The sequence below is a fragment of the Rhinichthys klamathensis genome, unplaced genomic scaffold, assembly GCF_029890125.1.
Source record: "Rhinichthys klamathensis goyatoka isolate OS25496 unplaced genomic scaffold, OSU_Roscu_1.1 h1tg000123l_1, whole genome shotgun sequence".
Taxonomy (NCBI): domain Eukaryota; kingdom Metazoa; phylum Chordata; class Actinopteri; order Cypriniformes; family Leuciscidae; genus Rhinichthys; species Rhinichthys klamathensis.
The window spans coordinates 5,161,298-5,181,729 of record NW_026606660.1 but is presented as its reverse complement, the minus strand read 5'-3'; the positions used below and the strand labels follow the sequence as shown (position 1 = coordinate 5,181,729).

Genomic DNA, 20,432 nt, shown 5'->3' with positions numbered 1-20,432 from the left:
ACCAATCAGATGACGACTTCGACATTCCTGAAGTGTTTCCAGTTAAGTGTACCATATGCATCAGACGTTTAGCCAACGTTCCGTGGGCGTGACGTCTGAGGCTGAGACTAGGGTGCTAGAGACAGGCTGAACGGCAGGACGGTGTATTGATATACCTGACCGTCGAAGGCGAATCTCAAAAATTGCCTGTGACGGGGTAATATCTGAATCTGAAAATAGGCATCCTTCAGATCTAGAGAAATAAACCAGTCCCTCGGGCGAACGTGCGCGAGGATTTTTCTGGTCGTAAGCATTTTGAACGGTCTTTTTGCAAGCGCCTTGTTCAAATGTCTCAAATCTAGGATAGGTCTGAAAGCTCCGTTTTTCTTGGGTACGAGAAAATATCGGCTGTAAAAGCCGGACTCGCTCAGAGAAGGCGGTACTTTTTCTATAGCCCCTTTGCACAGCAGTTTTGCTATTTCTGCGTGAAGTAGGTGTGCTACTTCCGCATTCACTATCGTCGCGGTCCGGCCTCGAAAGCGTGGGGGACGGCGAATGAATTGAAGTGTATAGCCCTGCTTTATTGTGCTCAGAACCCATTCTGAAATCCCTGGGGTAGTTTCCCACGCAGCTATGTGAGCCGCTAGGGGGCGAATGGCCTCCGGGTTCAGATCGCCGCCATTTGCGGGCTTGTGAAGCTGAGCCGGAGCCGAAAGCGCGGCGCGCACGCTCTCGGTTCTGGGCAATGGCTGCTCGCTGAAAGCCGAGACCGTCTGATTTATGTGAGGTGTCCCAATCATAAGGGATGGGGAGCATTTTAATCTCACTTTTTGACGCGCGAGCAGCGCTTTGGGCGGAAAAGCTTTCTGTAAGCGTGAGCGCGGGCACGAGACTTACAAGTGTATTTGACGCCCCGATCATAACGGATGGGGAGCGTCTTATCAATGCCCTGCGTTTTGTGATAACATTTAAACGCGCGGGCGGCGCCCGGGGGGAGGTGTGTGTTAGTAAGCGTGAACGCTCTCCGGCGGGCACGAGACTTACATTCATAACCTGTTTTATTGACCATGTAACAGAGCGGGCAGATAGTGGGCACAGACCTGTGGACACATTTCTTATATTCAACACTCGAGCGGCTTTTCTGCGCTTTATGAGAGTGTGCTCTGTGAGTGACACGAGATTTGATGTGCTTGTGTGTAGGGGTGAACACTGGGGCGTGGGCACTTTCACTACACTTAAAACACCAACGGCGTGAGCCGGACCAGACATTATACTCTTTTTGAGATTTCTCTGGGTCGCCGTGAAAACGGCGTTTGTGTGCAGGCGAGAGGGTAAATGAACCAGCTCGTTGGCTGCCAAATGAACCACTTGCAGTAGCCTGTTTGAAGGGGACTGTCAGGGAAATAACCTTTGACGGCGGTCCGGCCGCAGCGGGACGCGCGCGTCTTTTCTCTCTCTTGGTTAGGACGGCTTCGTGTGCTCAGACTTCAGCGTGATCTTTTGCCGAGGCCCTCTGGGGGGCGGCGGTCTGTGACGGCTGTCTGAGCGCGACCTAGGGCGGCCGCCCTGGCGTCCCTGCGAAGGCTGAGGCTGTGCTGGATGCTGGGTGCTGGTTCGCGCCGGAGGCTGGTTCTGTCTCTCGCGAGAGCGGCCTGTGGCGGAGCTTGAGCGTCGCGGCAGGAAGAGGTTCATGGCCTGCGTGGTCTTCTGTACCTCAGAAAAACGGTCAACGATCCCGTTCACCGCTGGGCCGAAGAGACCAGTAGGGGAGAGCGGCGCGTTCAGGAAGGTGGCGCGCTCAGCCTCCCTCATATCCGCGAGCGTTAACCAGAGGTGCCTCTCTGTCACAGTCAACACAGCCATGGCTCGTCCGATGGCTTGAGCTGCGGTCTTGGTGGCGCGGAGAGAGAGATCCGTCGCGCTTCTCAGATCTGTAACCGCAGCTGGGTCCTGGCCCTTCTCGTCCCATTCACGGAGGAGGTCGGCTTGCAGGATTTGTAAAACAGCCATGGAGTGGAGAGCAGACGCGGCCTGGCCGGAGGCGGCATATGCGCGGCCGACCAAGGCGGATGTGGCTCTGCATGCTTTGGACGGGAGGGCTGACCTTGACCGCCATCTCACGTAGGGCGGACAAAGGTGCGCTGCGACCGTCTCTTCCACAGGAGGAATAGCCGTGTATCCTCTCTCGGCGGCGCCGTCCACTTGGGAGAGAGCGACGCGGAGGCCTGAGACTGAAGCCTCGAAGAGAAGGGTGTGTTCCACGACTTTGTCAACTCCGTGTGAAGCTCCGGTAGGAACGGAGCGGGCCTACTTGCTGGGGCTGAACGGCGGCGACTTTGCAGGAAACATCCGTCGAGCCTGTTCGGCACGGGTTCCTTCGGCAGCGACCACTCGAGCCCGAGTCGGTCAACCGCCTGCGTCAGCAGACGCATCAGTTCCGCATCAGCGGAGTAAGAGAATACAATAGAAATGTAAAAAGGATACGTCGCCGGATAGCGTAGCTCGCACGGATGGCTGAAGGTGGCGAAGTCGGCCGGCTTCCTCAGCGCTGTCCTAAGCTGGCTGTTCGCTGTTCGACGGCGGCGGTGGCTTCTCTCAGATCCAGCGATGCGAAGGGCTTCGCTGAAGAGACGAAAATCAGGGAATTCAGCCTACAGCCCCTTCTTTTATACGCTAAGCCACGCCCATTCTGGCGGGCTATGACGCTATGAAGGCGCGGGCGCCCTTCATTGGGCGTGACGTCACGCGGGGCTCACTGGTAGGCTGCAGCAGATGCCCGCAGGGCAGCCAATGAGCACGCAAGACTGCCTGCTCTAAGTCTGCTAGCTGCTGCACTGCGTTGACAATGAATACAAAATTAAGGATAATTTTTTGGCTTCAATATCTCGAGAAGATGAATCTTTCCCGTAGCGTAAGCTAAACTTACGCAATACGAGAGAACCTCTCGTAAGAGAACACATGTTTCATAATAACTTTAAATTGAAGAGATCAACAGTGCATATAATTTTCGCATTTGTCTTTCTTTATCTCCTTTCACATATTTCCCTCACTTCCAGATGAACTGAAGACCCAGCTGAAAATTAGACGAAAGCAAATGGCAGCCCAAGGTTGGTGACTTTCAAAATACTTAAGTCCTCTAGTCATTCAGTATTACATTATTTTTTCTTACCACATCCTCATCCTCTTCAGTCAAAGATGGGTCAGTTTGTGCCACAAGGCAGCAACTGCATTGGCTTTTTGATCAGGTTAGAAGAGAACTGTTCCAAGTTTACAAACTTTTACATCAATGCAGGTGCCCTGTCTTTTAACATGAAGCTTATTTCTGACTTTAGACCAGCCTGGTTTCCATTATGGGAAACATCAATTGGAAACAAACAAACTTTGAACACTGCCATTTCTGAACTCTGCAAAAAATAAATATGGTGAAAATGGTATATACGCATATTTATTGATAACACAATATTTTTCAATATCTGTTTTACAGTTTTATTACATGTGCTAGGACCCACACAACCACCACCAAATTTGTATGTATACCTACAGGCCAATTTTCACATAAACAACAGAGAGGTGTCATTCTTGTAAAGAAATGTTTTCAAAAGAAACATTATCTAGGGATACACTAAAATACCACATCATACACATTTTGTACTTCTTGATATGTCCATTTAAATGTTTTTAACCTTGTATGATCAAGGTTAAACACATACATCGTACACATTTTCTACAACTTGACATGTTTATTTAATTATTTATGGAAGAAAATTAATGACAAATGGTTTTGAAACAAAAAAGTTTGTTGAATTGCACTACTTGAAAAAATATGCATTGCATTAACCGTGCTTGCATTTAATGCATTGTATTTTTAGGGCTTGCATTTTTATGGGCTAAGATTCAACATGGTTGTATATTTAAGCTGTGAATATTTCGATTTAAAACATTTCACACACATTTTTATTATTACAAATTCAATAATCCATATTCACCTTTCAGATTTCACTTCAAAAATATTAATTATGTTTAAAAATAGAACCTATAATATTCGACACGCAATTTTCAGTCAATTTTATTTCGTTTTACAAATTAGCTTCCACAAATTAAAGTAACAACAGGTAACTTTTCAACCTTCATAATATATTTCCAAGTCTCTTGTGATGGTACATCGACTTACAATAGGTTGAATGACACGTCTGCCATAGCCTGACGGGGTCTGTAGCGTTTTTAATCGTACTTTTAAACTTCGGGTTTCGGGTAGTAACCGGCGAACAAAGAGAACTACAAAATTCGACTGCTTTACGGCATATACGTCACTTCCACCACCACCCCCACTTCCTTAAAATCGGACTTGCGAGCCAAATGTTATAGTCATGGGCGAAGCAGCACAGAAAAACAAGAAAGCAAAGGTTTTATCGGAGCAAAGCAAAAAGAGAAAAAGAGAAAGTGATCGCGTTAAAGGCAGAACGAGGATCAACATTGCAGAGCTGCCAACTCACGCATTGGCCGTGAGACACCCGCATTTGATTGGTTTCACACGCTCACACGTACGCCACACCCCCGGTTTCTCACGCTAAATTGTCAACCCGGTCGGTCAAATCCCTGAAAAATGAGTTTATCTATAGATCTACCTGTTGAGCCACTCGTGATCGACAAGTTATACCGCAAATTAGTTCAAATCTCCCGGAATCTAGAGCGAGCGCGCACGCGAGACAGAGACTGTGCTCCAACGCGCGCGGACGGCAGAGAGAGAAAGCGAGCGAGAGACCTTGCGTGTGCAGGGAGCATCGAACGCCCCATCGAAAAAAGAATGCCTCTCTCTAACCTCTCTAATTCGCTAGAGTAGTAGCGAATTATCAATCTGGTAGCTAGTAAACGATATTCTAGTTTTAGATGGTTAGCTATCGCTAGTATTCTCGTTCTGATTTGAACTTTGCAATCGATGAAATGCAAATAGCAAATGTTTGACCTAAAAAGTGTAGTCTACTCAACATGTACAAAGAAAGGAGGAAGATTATTAATAAAATCATATTTTAGGATACCTAACATGTCTGTGATATTTGTTTATTTGTCTTGCCTCAAGCTATAATGCAAATCGATTTGTAAAATTTGCAGATTCATTTATGGTAGCTTGATATTATAATATTGACGATATATGGTTATTATCAACCACTCAAACATTGCATTGAAGTATCATATAGATCCAGTAAAACGGTAACCAATAGACTAGGCTACTATAATGACGCTGGCTTGTAAACGTGAGCATCGCGATCATTTGTCGTTAGAAAAAAAATAAAACCCATGAAATTATATTCATATGACATGCTGAAATATATGCCACTGTACCTGGGATGAAGACATTTCACACGCGACGCAAGCAGAACACCTGCATGTGACCTCCTCCTACAGTGTTCAGGGCTATCCTGGTTGTCAACAATTGCACGTGCATGTAGGATGACAGAGTTTACGACAGTAGTAGAGGACAATACTGTTTCCCAACTGTAGGGGGAGCCCGAGAGCAAAAAACGACCTGTTGTTACTTTAAGTGGTTCAAATTCGACAGAAAATTCAACGTTTCACTTCCGGGAACTGCAGGAATAGCAGTAGATTGCCGATGCATAAACTCTATCTGCTGTTAGTCGACCTCACCAGCAGGTGGTGCAAGCGTATGTTGACGAAGTCCAGAGCAATGTGTAGAGAAAGTCATTAATATATTAAAACGGATTTGCAGAAATAGAGAAAGCGGTAAGTTTATGTGATGATTATCAGGGACAATATATATGCGAAAAAGATGATAAAGACAAACGCTGAGTTTGTTTAATTCAATGCCTTCATGGTTATTTTCCCTGTGTAGCCTACATGTAAGCAGCTTTCTCTAGAGTGAACGAGATTCTAATGTTATTTCCCGATGCTGATGTACAGATCAAACGTTAAATCAGATGTAGACATACATTTCTCCAACAATATTTGGCCAACAAATAAAACACCAGTGTTTCGCTACTTATCTGTGTTGTCTCCTTCTTTGTTATGACAGTAATGTATGTGTATGAAGTGTTTTGTAATTTTTAGTGCATTTTGGTAATGAAATTTACTGCTGTGTCAAGCTGAAAGTTGGTAAAGAAAACTTTATGAAGAGTTTTCTAAAAGTGACCTAAGTTACACATTTCTCAATATTACTTATCGATCTAAGTAATGAGAAATGTGTCCTAATGACTGAAAAAAAGGAAAGAAAAAAAAAACTAATAAAGCAGCACAAAATAATGGAACTACTCACCCATTATTTGAATTAAAATATACAGCAGATTGAGGTGCTGTCTCTACTCTGTGTTATTGAATCATTTAAATACTAATTTGTCTTTTGTTTCATGTAAGTACATTATGTAATAATTCTCATTTGACTCTATGGATAACAATTTTATATTCTGCTTTGGTGTGTTGTGTGAAACAGGGGTGTTACACTCCCGTCTCAGGATAATAGCGCCCTAGCGCCATGCAGAGGACTCTCTCTCACACAATATTAGTCACACCTGTTTTCTATCTGCCAATCACCTCAGACTATTTAACCACGGAGTATCTGGTGCTTAGTGTGAAGTTTTGTTTGCCAGAGGTAACAACTCTGAGTGGTTTTCTCCTGTGAAATGTCCCTTTTGTGTATGATCATGCTTGTCTACCCTTCTGCATTTTTGCCTCATAGTTTCTTTGGACTGATTATTTGTGTTTTGTCCCTGCCTGTTCAACCAGATGTGAATGTACTCTTTGGGACTGATTATCGGTGTTTGACCCTGCCTGATTTACTATCTTATGGTGACTTCCACACTATTATTGCCATTTACCATTGTGTGTTTAATAAAAGCTCTGCAAATGGATAGGAACATGCATTTGCCTGGCGTCCTGCAACCAGAATCCGACCAAACAATTAGATATTGGATTTCGTCGATAACAATAATTAAGATGTAAAATCTGTCTGATAACCATTTTATCAGTCGATAGTTTCTAAAACTAATAAACTCAATGAAAATTAGTGTCAAAACCAATATCAGTTGGCCTCTACAAACAACAAACCCAATAAGTACATGCCTTTTTAAAATGCGTTACTGTGAATATTTAGCACAACAGAATTAGCCATGCTTTCCATAAGATTTATGGAAATAGTATTTTTATAGTAATAGTATTTAAAATAGTATTTTGAGTACTGGAAAATTTGTCAAACTTGTTGTTGTCAAGCAGCTGTTGTGACAGTGTGTTTAAAGTTCTTTAAATAGTTCTGGATTATGTCACTTCTTATTGTATTTCTCTTCTCTTTAGTCTTAACAGGAAACCAAACAGAATCAGAGTCAGACTCTGTTGAGGAGAGAATCCTTAACCAGATAGAGGAGCAGAAGAAAAAGTGTGTCTCATTTTACTACTAAATTATCTGTAATTCACTCTGCAAACCTTATTTGATCTGACAATCTACAAATAACAGTTTAAAAAGTGTTTTTATTTATTTATTTGAGTATTATGATCTTTATGAAATATGTTTTTTTTTTTTTTTTTTTTTTTTTTTATAGTTACAAGATCACATCTGGATGTTTAAAAGGGTTGAGGACAGAGATTGAACATCTACAGCTGTTGCGTGAAAAGTCAAAAGTGAAACTCCAAAGGGACTTCGAGAATTGGTGGATCCAGGAGGGTGCTAGACTACAGGTTTTATTGTTCACAATATATAGCAGCATGCTCTGTTACTCCTTGATATTTTGCTAGTTAGTAACTTTACAGTTCAGTCCAGTTCCCTTTCGAGGGAACTCGCACTGCTTCGTTGAAAAACGACTCTTTGGGGACGCTCCCTTAGCGTGCGCCTCTGAAGTATGAATGAAACTAATCCAATCCTGATTGGTGTTGCGTCATGACGTAACATGTGACGGCACATAAAAGTTACGCCGGCACAAACACACATTAGCTTTCGCTCTTCAGCAAGCGCTCTCTGTGAAACTGTCTGTCTTATTTGGTGTTGTTTTGTCTGTGCAAAGCTCTATATTATGGCGAGTGAACAATACACTACGTGTGTGCACCCCTGCCCTATATATCTCACGGGTGGGGACACGCATCAGTTGTGTGTGTATTGTTTAGGGGCGCAGCACACACAGGCAGCTCTCGAGAGGGCTGCCTGTGAACACTGTGAAGCACTTCCTATTAGAGTGCTGCGCTCCCGCTTGGCTATATTATTTTCTGATGATGGCCAGGCTCGCGATCCCCGCGATTCGGGTCCCGCGTCCGTTGAGGCGGCGCGGCGGCTTAGATCGTGGGTATCGCAGAAGGATCTCGCGGATGAGAACGAGACTGCTGAGGCACTTTTTCGTTCATCATCCGCAGATTCTATGACACTCGTTCACGACGCAGAAGCCCGCGATGCGGCTTCTTGTGCCCGTGACGAGTGCCCGGTGCTCGAGCTATCTGTTTTTAAGGAAGTAGATGTGCTCAGCATCGGGAACGAGCAACATTAGTCACACTCGCCGGCTCATGTTTCTGCTCATGTGGCCAGACTTAAAAAATAAATATATATATATATATATGTATATCAGCTGGCCACAAAATAAGCAGGATGATCCCCGTCAAAGCAAGCTAGACGTGAGATTCCTGCAGCGCCGGGGCTTTCCGTTTTTTTCCCAGATCTTCATAAAGAGCTAGATCCTGGGAAGAATACCACTCTTTACGTATCTCATCACATTCATTATATGATTATTCGAATGTGGTGGGTGCGAGAGAGGCGGGTTATGGCAAGATGCCGCAGATGGAGGAAGCTTTAGCGAGCTATCTTTCTCTTGATGCGGCATCTTCGCTTAAAGCCCCGGCGCTGCCCAATAAACCGTGCAGGGACACCTCTGCACTGGTTGGCCGGGCTTATATGGTGGCTGGTCAGGCTGGTGCATGCCTGCACTCTATGACGATTTTGCAGGCGTACCAGGCCGATCTTCTTAAAGATCTAAATGAGGGCGAGGGACCAACTCCTGCTGACTTGAGAAGAGTCTGTCCTGCGGAGTTGAGAAGAGCCACAGATTTGTCTATCCGGGCCACTAAGGAGACGGCACGTGAATACCTTTGGCCGCTCTGTCAACTATGGTGGCTACGGAGAGACATCTGTGGCTAAATTTGTCCGGTATAAAGAGAAAGACAAATATTTTCCGTTGGACGCTCCGCTATCACCTTCTGGCCTGTTCTCCGACGCTGTCACTGCAGTCGTCGACAGGTTTTCAGGAAAGGGAAAAAACAGTCAGCGGCGTTCCAACAGTACTTCCCTCACCGCTCTAAATCTGGATCTAGGAGGGCTGGTCCAAGTGGCCAGCCTCAGCCGTTAACCAGCTCCTCCCATCGGCAAGAGCAAAAAGAGAGCGTTGCCTCTAGAGCCCCTCCTGCGGGAGCTTGGCAACAGAGGAAGTGCTCTCAACCGAAGTCCTCCAGCCAGAAGGGTGACCTGAGGGCCGTCCTTCAGGTGAAGAGGATTTCGGGAAAGAGGTCCTAATTGTAGTGTAGGACCTCTGAGGGCTGACCCCCCCCCCCCCCCCCCCCCCCCCGCTGTGGAGCAATCGAGGTTGTTCTAGCAGCAGGAGCCCTCGGGAAAAAAGATGTTGCCCGCCGTCTTGCACGCTCCGGGCTACATTGGTTTCCAGAGAACGCACACCGTGGCATTCGCCCCAAAAGCTTGCAACAGGGCACCGACTATGGTCACAAAATCTTTCTCGATTTTTTCCTGCCGGTCCTTCGCTTCAGGAAGTCGAGAATGGTGCTCGAAAAACACCCGAGGCCGGTCTCGAGGGGCTGGTTCCCTTAGTAGATTTTGTAGAAGAATGGCAACGCCTTCCGAATATATCTATATGGGTCCTGAATATTATAAAATATGGGTACAGATTGCAGTTCGGTCACCGACCTCCCAAGTTGCTGGGGTGGTACCGACTGCAGTGGTTCCAGAACAGGCTCGGGTTATGGAACAAGAGGTACAGACTCTACTGGAATTAAGGGGCCATAGAAAGTGTTCCCCTACCAGACAGGGAGTCCGGGTTTCACAGCCGGTACTTTATAGTTCCAAAGAAGGATAAAAAGGGCGGACTGAGGTCGATTTTAGATCTAAGGCTTTTGAATCGTTCTTTGAGGAGATTCAGGTTCAAAAGGCCTACTATTCCCATTATCGTGAACCAAATCAGATCCGAGTACTGGTTTGTCACGATAGATCTAAAAGATGCTTATTTTCATGTCTCCATCCTTCCATGTCACAGGAGGTTCCTGAGGTTCGCTTTCGGGGGGCGAAGCATACCAATATCGGGTTCTTCCGTTCGGCCAAGCACTCTCTCCCCGCACGTTCACTATGTGTATGGATGCGGCTCTGGCTCCACTGAGACTTCAGGGCATCCGTATACTGAATTACATCGACGACTGGCTCATATTGGCCCAGTCTCGAGAAATGGCAGTTCGGCATCGAGATGTTGTCCTTGGCCACATTCAGAACCGGGGGTTGAGACTCAACACTAAGAAAAATGTGTTGGACCCAGCTCAGAAGAATACTCTTCTGGGCGTGGTATGGAATTCGGTTACGATGCGGGCACGTATGTCTCCCGCTCGTATCGAATCCATCCTTGCCATGGTGTCAGGGATAAAGCTAGGCCAGGCCATCACTGTAAAGCAATTTTAAAGACTGCTGGGCCTCATGACAGCGGCATCCAACATAATTCCTTTGGGCCTGCTTCACATGAGGACCCTTCGCTGGTGGTTCAAAGCCAAGGGGTTTTCCCCCCCAAGGGGAATCCGTTCCGTATAATAAAGGTTACGCGCAGATGCCTTCGTTCCCTATTAATATGGAAGAAACATTGGTTCTTGTCCCAAGGGCCAGTGTTAGGGGAGTCGTGTCGCCGGAAAAACGTTTCGACAGACACTTCCCTTACTGGCTGGGGCGCGGCCATGGACGGCCGCTTTGCTAGGGGTCTGTGGCAGGACCATCATCATTCTTGGCATATAAATTGCCTAGAGATGTGTTCAGGGCTCTGAGGAGCTTCCTCCCAGACTGCAAGGGTTACCACGTCTTGATACGTTCGGACAATACATCAGTGGTAGCTTATCTGAACCGACAAGGGGGACTCAGATCGCGCCCTCTATCCAGATTGGCGCATCAGATTTTTTTTTTTTTGGTCCTAAGGGAAAATATTATCTATAAGAGCAATATATGTCCCGGGGGTTCAGAATCACGGAGCAGACATCCTGTCGAGGCAGGGGCTGAGGCCCGGGGAATGGAGACTCCATCCAGAGGTGGTGGAGTTGATATGGCAGAGGTTTGGACCAATGGAAGTGGATCTGTTCGCGTCTCGAGAGGCGTCCCACTGTCCACTTTGGTTCTCCCTCACTCATCCAGCCCCGCTGGGGTTGGATGCCATGGTACAGGCCTGGCCGAGGCTTTGCCTGTACGCGTTTCCCCCGATCGCTCTGCTTCCGGGAGTCCTGGAGAGGATCCTTCAGGAGGGCATCAGTCTTCTTCTGGTAGCCCTGTTTTGGCCGGCCCGAGTATGGTTTTCGGACTTAATTTCACTCCTGATAGCGGAGGGCACTATATTCCATCCTCGTCCGGAGCTGTGGAAATTGTGGGTCTGGCCTCTGAGGGGGCTCAGTACCTAGATGCTGGTCTATCATCTGGCGTGGTCGAAACCATACTTATCTCTAAGGCTCCGTCTACTAGGAGATATGGCCTCAAGTGGAATGTTTTTCCACTTGGTGTAGAGAACTTGAGTTAGGCCCAGTTAACTGCCCAATGGCTTCAGTTCTGGAGTTTCTTCAAGATCGTTTCTCTGCTAATCTCTCCCTATCTACACGTGGGGTGTACGTGGCCGTCATTGCGGCGTTCCATGCACCACTAAATGTTGGGCCTTTGGGGAGGCACCAACTACTATTTCTCCATGGTATTTGGAGGATGAGACCGACAGTCAGGTCCAGGGTTCTTTCCTGGGACCTGGCGGTGGTTCTCGAAGGGCTATCCCTGGCTCCCTTCGAATACCTCCAGTCGGCTTCGCCTAGGACCTCACGTTCAAGATAGCCTTTCTCTTAGCTATTTCTTTAAAGAGACTGGGAGATCTCCAAGCCCTGGCATTATCACCAGCTTGCTTGGGGTGTGCCCCCTGCGGAGTTAAGGCCATCCTGCATCCGAGACCCAGCTATGTGCCTTAAGTGCAATTTAACATGGCTAGGTCCATGGTCCTGCAAGTATTTCATCCTCCACCTCATGTGTCGGCAGAAAAGGAGAGGTTCCTTGCTCTGCCAGTTAGAGTTCCGAGTATTTACCTTGAGAGGTCCTCTTCTTGGAGGAGGTCGGACATGCTGTAGTGTGTTTTGGGTCACCTATTAGGGGCTCCCGGCTATACAAACCATAAGTAGGCCTGCAAGGTGCGCAATTTGCCTTCACCTTTGGCCGTAAGGGATCTTTCTACTAGAGGCATGGCGTCCTCTAGGGCCCTCCTCTCGGGAGTGCCCCTCCAGGAGATCTGTGAGGCAGCCGGTTGGGCTACCCCGCACACTTTTATCAGGTTTTTTTAGTCTGCACCTCCCTAGTACGCCTGGCGCACATGTGCTCTCGTCCTAGCTGAGTGCCTGAGATCAGTTTCACTCTAGGGCAGGCCTTTTTCGGTGCGTGGCCTAGTGGGCATTCGTTCCCCAAAGAGTCGTTTTTCAACGACGCAGTGCGAGTTCCCTCGAAAGGGAATGAGACGATTTCTCTGAAATGCAATGATTAACAATATGTCACTAGCTCAATTTCTGGGTGATTACATGTGACAGTTTGTGGTCATTCTTGACTTGACTGTCATGTGGTCTAAGCTGTACAGCCCTTGACTAGAGTGAATGTGCTTTGTCTCTCTGTCAAGTCCAAGCAAACTTGCTAATAAGTATTATTAACACTATAAATTCCCTTGTTTGAGGTGTACCATAAAGCTTACATGATGATAAAATTGCGGTAGCGTCTGCTTTGTTGTTTAAAAGCAACTTTCAGGATTTACTTAAGACATGCAGTGAAAAATTAGCGCTGAAAAGGTGCGGGTACAGTTATTTTTGCGGCTGACCTTATTGCATATCCATATAGGAGTTTCCCTTTCAGACTTACAATTTATGGGAGGAGAGTATTTAAATAAATCATGCAATGTGATTTACTAAGGTTTGCGCTAGTCAATTTACTTGTATTTGCGCCATTATTTAAACCAGATCTTAAACCAGACGCTCTTTAGTTTAGAGATGGCTGTTTCTTCCACTCTCATCGTAAATCACCTTATCTGTGGTCTCTTAACTTTCCAGCTCTAGCAGACAGTACAGAAGTACAGTTTAGACATGATTCATATTATAAGAATACAATACATTTTACACAGATTTCAATCAAGCCATCTTCTGAATTATGAGCATACGATCATACTGATTAAAAACAAGAAACACTTTCAGTCAACTGTCTAATAGTTATAACATTTGCAAGACTTATATTTGATCTAAGCATAAAAGTCACATATATATAGGTTATAGGCATGATATAAAAGGATTCAGTTAAACCATGTTAAGTCCATCTAGCATTTGGAATGATCTGGTGCATTCATATCATGTAAAAGCATTTCTGTGGATTCTGTGAAGAAGAAGGTCTGTTTTGAAACTGTTGTCTTGGGATCAAACAACCTCTGCCGTTATTTTGGTGAGGTTCGAGCTGTGCCATCTCCGAACCAATCCGTCTTTTACAAACTACTTGTGGTTGACATCTTCTACCTTTAACTAGGATAATATTTTACAAGTGTGCATGTCCATAAACTATTTAGCTACTTAGTTTAACAAACTACATCAGTTTGCTCAGACTGAATGGAGCCCACTTCATTTATGGTCCCTGATTGTTGATTTGGTGTCTGGAGTGTGGAGTTGAGGTTTTTGTGTGGAATTATGTTTGAACGAATCATCTGGAAGATTAATTTGTGTTTGGTTCGCCCTCAAATCCTACATCAGGGTGGTGAAAAGTCTATGGGCCCTATCTAGTCTAAAGTCAGTGGCGCGTTATTCAGATGCTATTTTAAGGACGCATGCTTGGCCATAATGTAGCGTGTGCACAACGCGCATACACTTTGCTTCTCTCATCTACACAGACTCAGCAGTTCCCATTTTTGCAAACCATATATAATTACAAGGAAAAATATTACCACACGAGGGAAATAATTGTGGTGTCCATGAAGATGTGAAAAAATAGGCATAAATCTAGCTTACAAATTATTATACGCCTGTTTAACCGCAGCTAATTTGGGTGGGTTTCTCCCATCCCCATGCAATGTCACTTCTCTGTCTTTTACGGCCCTGACGAGAATGTCGGTCTCCTCGGCTGTGAACCGCTCCTGGCGTGCGCCTGGCAAATCCCCCATTATAATAGCAATCCGCCATGGAACAAGCGCGCCTGCTTTTAAAGGGAATGTGAGATGATGCTCTGATTGGTTTATTGCACGTTACGCCCAAACCACACCTATGAGTAACGTAGCTACTTCAGACCAACCCATTTTAGATTTGCGTCGGGCGCAAGAGTCATTTATCCCGCCGGTATAAAAGCAACAGCTACCGAGATCTGCCCACAAAGTTACTTGCGTTTCGCTTTTGATACTTGCATTTCAGATCGTTAAAATAGGGAACAAAATCAACGAAAATCACATAGTATTTGATACAAAACTAAATAGACTAAATTTAGTTTTGTAATACTATGAAATACTATGAACTATTTTCATAGTATTTTATGTTCTCCATAGGGAAAATTATTTTTTACATTTAATATTTATTATATTATACTTTTTTTAAATTTTCTTAATTAAAAAAAATATATACATCCGGCATACTGTACATTTAAATTGACACCCGCCATGGTGTTTCTTTTTTGTCGTCTCTGATTTAGATCTGAGTCTTTTGTGTGTCCTAAACCGATACGCCATACCGTTCACGAGTTCATTCTTACAAATGATCAGATAGATAGTATTTGGTGTGCTGTATAGGAGAGGGCTCCGAGCTAAGTATTTTGGCCTGAACCCAGAGTACTCCAGAGTAGTGGTCGACCGATATTGTTTTTTTGATGGACGATGCCGATATCTTAGAGAGCAGGGTGGCCGATATAAAGCCGATATTTATATATATACTTTATTTTTATTTTAATCAATATTTAATAAATTAGAAATAAATTAGAAAACAAATCTTTAAAATAAACATGCTTATATTTTAGATGGCAACTTCTTGAATCTGCAATCCTATTACAGTATTTTTCACAAATAAAGTAATTGTTTAAAAAATATATGAATATGTGAATAAAAAGGAAGTAAACACTGAAACAGGGTACTCCGTAATCTGGTAATTTCGTGCGCACTGGTAATCATATTTTTCCAAATAAAGACAAGGTTACGCTACTTTTACATACAGCACACAATGAAAATGATATGAATATGACACAGTGGGCAACTGGATATGGCACAGCATATTTTAAAATGAAGGATTTAAAGTTTTTCGATCTCATGTCCTGTGAAGCTGATCTTCTGTTCGCATTCACTCACTTCGCACGGACCGACCGATACTCGCAGTAACACGTATGCAGGCTACAAATGCAGACTTCACAAGATATCACAGCTGGATTTGATTAAATCTGCAAAGTTTATGAAATTAAATGTTTATTAGATATTCAGAGATTTGTTTAAATTATGTAGATGCGCATTTGCTGATTGTTTACGGTAAATGAGAAAGTATTTTAGCCTGATTGTTTGCCTTTTCTGTTACAAATAATATAAAAGCAAATGCTTTACTTTTTCGCATACCATTTACTTTCTTTGTTTACCAGTTCTGTCTAACAAACTATTAGATATGACTGACAGAGATCGTAAACTATTGAAGACGGAGAATGTGAGTGAGCGCTGTGTGATCAGGAGCTGCCGTTCTCTTCTCAGGCGCTGGTGTTCTCAGCCCCGCCCGTCAAAATAAAAGTCTGGAGCACCGTCAAAATAAAACGTCTCGGTTACTAATGTAACTCTCGTTCCCTGAAGGAGGGAACGGGAGACGTTACGTCGACGTGACGACGTAAGTGGGATCACTTCAGGGAGTCCTATCATCTTCGAGTGTCTACAGAACGAGCCAATGAATGTTGGCGTGCGTGAATCGCATCACGCACCCCGCCCCGCAGCACGGGTATAAACAGGAAGCGGGCGCACACACTCATTGTTTTTCGCTGAGGAGCCGAGATTGTGACGGCCGTTACAGTGATGGTCAGCAAAAGTGGCGACGGGACATAACGTCTCCCGTTCCCTCCTTCAGGGAACGAGGGTTACATTAGTAACCGAGACATTCCCTATCAGTCGTTCACGTTCGACGTTAAAACTTTGCAAACGTGTTAGATGTCGCCAGCCCGCAAGCTCTACAGATAACTGTCAGCGATGCGCCGTGTGGAGTGGGCTCTCAACCCAGGCGGACAAGGGACACCGTGGGCTTCGTAAGCCAAGGCGATGGCATCCACTATCCAGTGGGCCATCCTCTGCTTGGAGACAGCCTTTCCCTTCTGCTGGCCTCCGTAACAGACGAAGAGCTGGTCTGAGGTCCTGAGGCTTTGCGTTCTGTCCACATATAGGCGCAGAGCATGAACGGGACAGAGAAAAGCCAGGGCTGGGTCAGCCTCCTCCGAAGGCAGTGCTTGCAGGCTCACCACCTGGTCCCGGAAGGGAGTGGTAGGAACCTTGGGCACGTATGCGGGCCAGAGTCTCAGGATCACGTGAGAGTTAGCTGGGCCGAATTCCAGGCAAGATTCGTCAACCGAAAATGCATGCAGGTCCCCTACCCTCTTGTAGGCCAATGCAACCAGGAGTACTGTCTTACAGGACAGAATTTTTAACTCGGCTGATTGCAAAGGCTCAAAGGGAGGTCTCTGAAGAGCCGAAAGGACCAGAGACCGCCTGGGGCTGGTGGACCTGCAGGAGCGCCATGGCATGGAGGGCGGAAGCAGCCTGTCCACAGGCTCTGTAAGCCTTCGCCGTAAGACCGGACGAGAACTTACAAGCCTTGGACGGGAGGCGTGGATTACGCCGCCAGGAGGAAGCGGACGCTGGACACAGTTGCATTGCAACGGCACGCTCCACCGGCGGGACATCCACATACCCATTAGCTGCTCCGCCATCGAGGGTGGTGAGGAGAGAGGAGCCACTAGGACGGCTTCTGGCACTATACGGCGCCGTCCACGTCCTAGTGAGCTCCTCATGCACTTCCGGAAAGAATGGAACCGAAATCGCCCAAACGAGAAGGTTCGGGACGAGGTGGAGGGTTCCACGCAAGCCTGACCTTCTCGGCGGCCCGAGAAAGCATAGCGCCCATCTCGGAGGGGAAGTCCTCACGGTAATCCTCAGATCACCCTGGCTAAGCGCCGAAGTAGGCCTATTATGCGGTCCAGAATAGGCTCTAGATCGGGGCATAGGTGAGGAGACTGCACCTCCCTTGAGGTAAGCGACTCTCGATCTCAACGCTGCCATAGTCATATTCCCGCAATGGGAACATGAACTATTCACAAAGGCTGCCTCAGAGTGCTGAATGCCTAAACACGAGAGGCAGCTATTGTGGCCTTCTGCTGGTGCCAGGGAGAGACCATCCAGAAACACACAAGCAGAATGACATCCTGAAAAGGATGCAGGGTCACGCTTGTTTGAACAAAGACATTTTCGCGGCCACTCGCTGCTCGCGCCGTCACACCAACACTGTCTGTAGAGTTTTCAATGAAGTACAGCAGTCTGCAGATTCAGAGATGAACGGGAAGCTCGGCTCCGAAGTAAAAGACAATGAGTGAGTTCGCCCGCTTCCTGTTTATACCCTCGCTGCGGGGCACGATTCACGCACGCCAACGTTCATTGGCTCGTTCTGTAGACACTCGAAGATGATAGGGCTCCCTGAAGTGATCCCAATTACGTCATCACGTCGACGTAACGTCAAATATCAACCGATATCGACCACTTCTCCAGAGTACTATATATATATATAAAAATTGCTTTTAACTGTGTTGCTATGAGTTATGAGAGTAAGCAACTGAGTAGCTAACACTCTGTATAGAGCGAACTCGAGCATTTCGCTTATAATAAACCCATCCAACGTACCTGCATTGGGTGCTTCTTTTTTTTTATATGATGCACAACTCGGCATACACATAGTCGTGAAAAAGAAAGTACACCCTTTTGAATTCTATTATTTTAAATATCAGGATATAATAAAAATAGTACACCCTTACTGCTTCCATAGGAATTAAGAGGATAAGTTGCAGTAGGCACTGCTAATCAAATGCCTTTGATTAATTGATCCTCAGCAAGCGTTAGCATGTTAAATGTTACAGTTCATGATAGTAAAATTATAAAAAGACTGAACAAGTATGACTTGTTTGGAAGGGTTGGCAAGAGAAAAACAAACTCTTTTCTCTAAAAACAACATGGCAGCACGGCTTAGGTTTGAAAATTTGTATCTGAACAAACCACAAGACTTCTGGAACAATGTGCTTTGGACAGACAAGAACAAAGTGGAGATGATTGCCCATAATACACAGCACCACGTTTGCCAAAAACCAAACACATCATACCTCATACCAGGTGTCAAGCACGGTGGTGGGGAGGGGTGATGATTTGGGCTTGTTTTGCAGCCACAGTACCTGGGCACCTTGCAGTCATTGAGTCAACAATGAACTCCTCTGTACCTCAATGTATTCTAGAGTCAAATGTGATGTCATCTGTCCGATAGCTAAAACTTGGCCGAAAATTGGTTAACAGGACAATGATCCTAAGAAAACCAGCAAATCTAATACAGAATGGCATAAATGGCATGGTTTTGCAATGGCACAGTCAAAGTCCAGACCTTAAAGATGAACTGAACTGAAATTTGAAAAACGGTGATATAACAGATCTATTGTATTTATTATCATTGGTACAATTATTAAAATGGTAGAATTTGTTAAAAGGGATAAAACTGTACGTTGAAAATGTTGTTTTTGTTACACGGGCGCCGCCATGTTGGATTTCAACATTCGGCTACGTCACTGGCATGGTAGGCTACTCCGTTGCCAACCAACACCAGCAGAGCAGCCATAGTGTCACAATCTCAGACTCTGTAACCTCACTCTCCAGCCATCAGAGGGCACCCTCGCCTGAATATTGACTCCCTCACCACACTACATTTCCCAATAGCCCCGGTTCTGATTCTAATCACCATGCCCAGCTGCATCTCATTTACTAGGCTTTTTAGCTGCACTGCACGCAGCTCTCAGTGCGAAGTCTTGTTTTGCTACTGTGAACATTTCTGAGCGTTTATTTCTGTGACTGCCTGATTGTTTTGTTGACCCTGCCCGTTTTGGATATCTCCCTGTCTGCTACCTGCCTACGTTACCTCTGCTTTGTTCTTTGACCTTGACTGTTTGCTGCCTGCCCTGATCTTCTGCCTGGTATTGTACTACGATTCAGCCCTGTCTTCACTGCTGTATCTGCTGGTTCTGACCTTTGCCTGTTTGACTATTCTGCTCAATAAATTAAGCTGCAAATGGATCTCTCTGATTCTGATGATTCTCAACAGAAGACTTCGCCACCTCAAGATCCAGCAGCTATATCAACCTTGACTGCAGCCTTCTCTGCCCAAGCAGGTCAACTCGCTGCCCATCACCATCAGTTGAGTCGTCTCACCTCTTTAACTGAGGAGTTGGTCAAAGCAGTACAAGGGCTTCAAAGGTCGTCATCAGAGCAGTCGCCCACTCAAGCCACAGCCGCCGTTCCCCATCCTGCCGAAATTCCACCTACCATGGGTCCTCGTCTCGCGCATCCAGAAAAGTTCAACGGAGATCCTGACAAGTGTAAGGGGTTCATTCTCCAATGCTCTCTATTCATTGCACAACAACCCACACTGTACTCCACCGAAGCTGGTAAGATCGCCTATGTCTGCTTGTTACTCACTGGGAGGGCTTTGGATTGGATAACGGCAGTGTGGAGGGATGATGGAACTGCATTTCCGTCATACAATGTGTTTACCCAACGCTTTCGTGAGGTCTTCGAACATTCTAAGGAGGGGAAAGGTGCTGGCGATCGTCTGCTTGAACTCACGCAGGGTAAAGTTACTGCAGCTGAATATGCTCTTACTTTTCGCACCCTTGCTGCGCAGACTTCCTGGAATAACGACACCCTTAAAGTGGTCTTCCGAAGAGGCTTGAATCACGAACTACAGTCCGAGTTAGCCTGTCGTGATGAGGGTAAAGACCTCGACCAGGTCATAAACCTCACCATTCAAATTGACAACCTCATACGATCTCGCCGAGCGAGCCATCGCACTATTCCTGCTCTCCGCAACGTCCCAGTTCCCCGAGCGTCAATCCCCGCTCGCACTGAAGAACCTGAGCCCATGCAAATCAACACTTACCATCTGTCTACAGAGGAGAGAGATCGAAGGATCCTTCGTCACCTGTG

The 20,432-nt window shown here is 45.9% G+C and overlaps 1 protein-coding gene across 1 annotated transcript in view; it reads left to right on the top strand.

The window, feature by feature from the left end:
- Positions 1-20,432, top strand: part of LOC130088936 (kinesin-like protein KIF6) — a 186,635-nt gene that overhangs the window by 123,584 nt on the left and 42,619 nt on the right. The window contains exons 17-19 of the mRNA XM_056255951.1: positions 3,036-3,086; positions 7,279-7,360; positions 7,524-7,659. Coding sequence (XP_056111926.1) covers positions 3,036-3,086; positions 7,279-7,360; positions 7,524-7,659 — 269 coding nt within the window. The remainder of the gene's footprint in view (positions 1-3,035; positions 3,087-7,278; positions 7,361-7,523; positions 7,660-20,432) is intronic.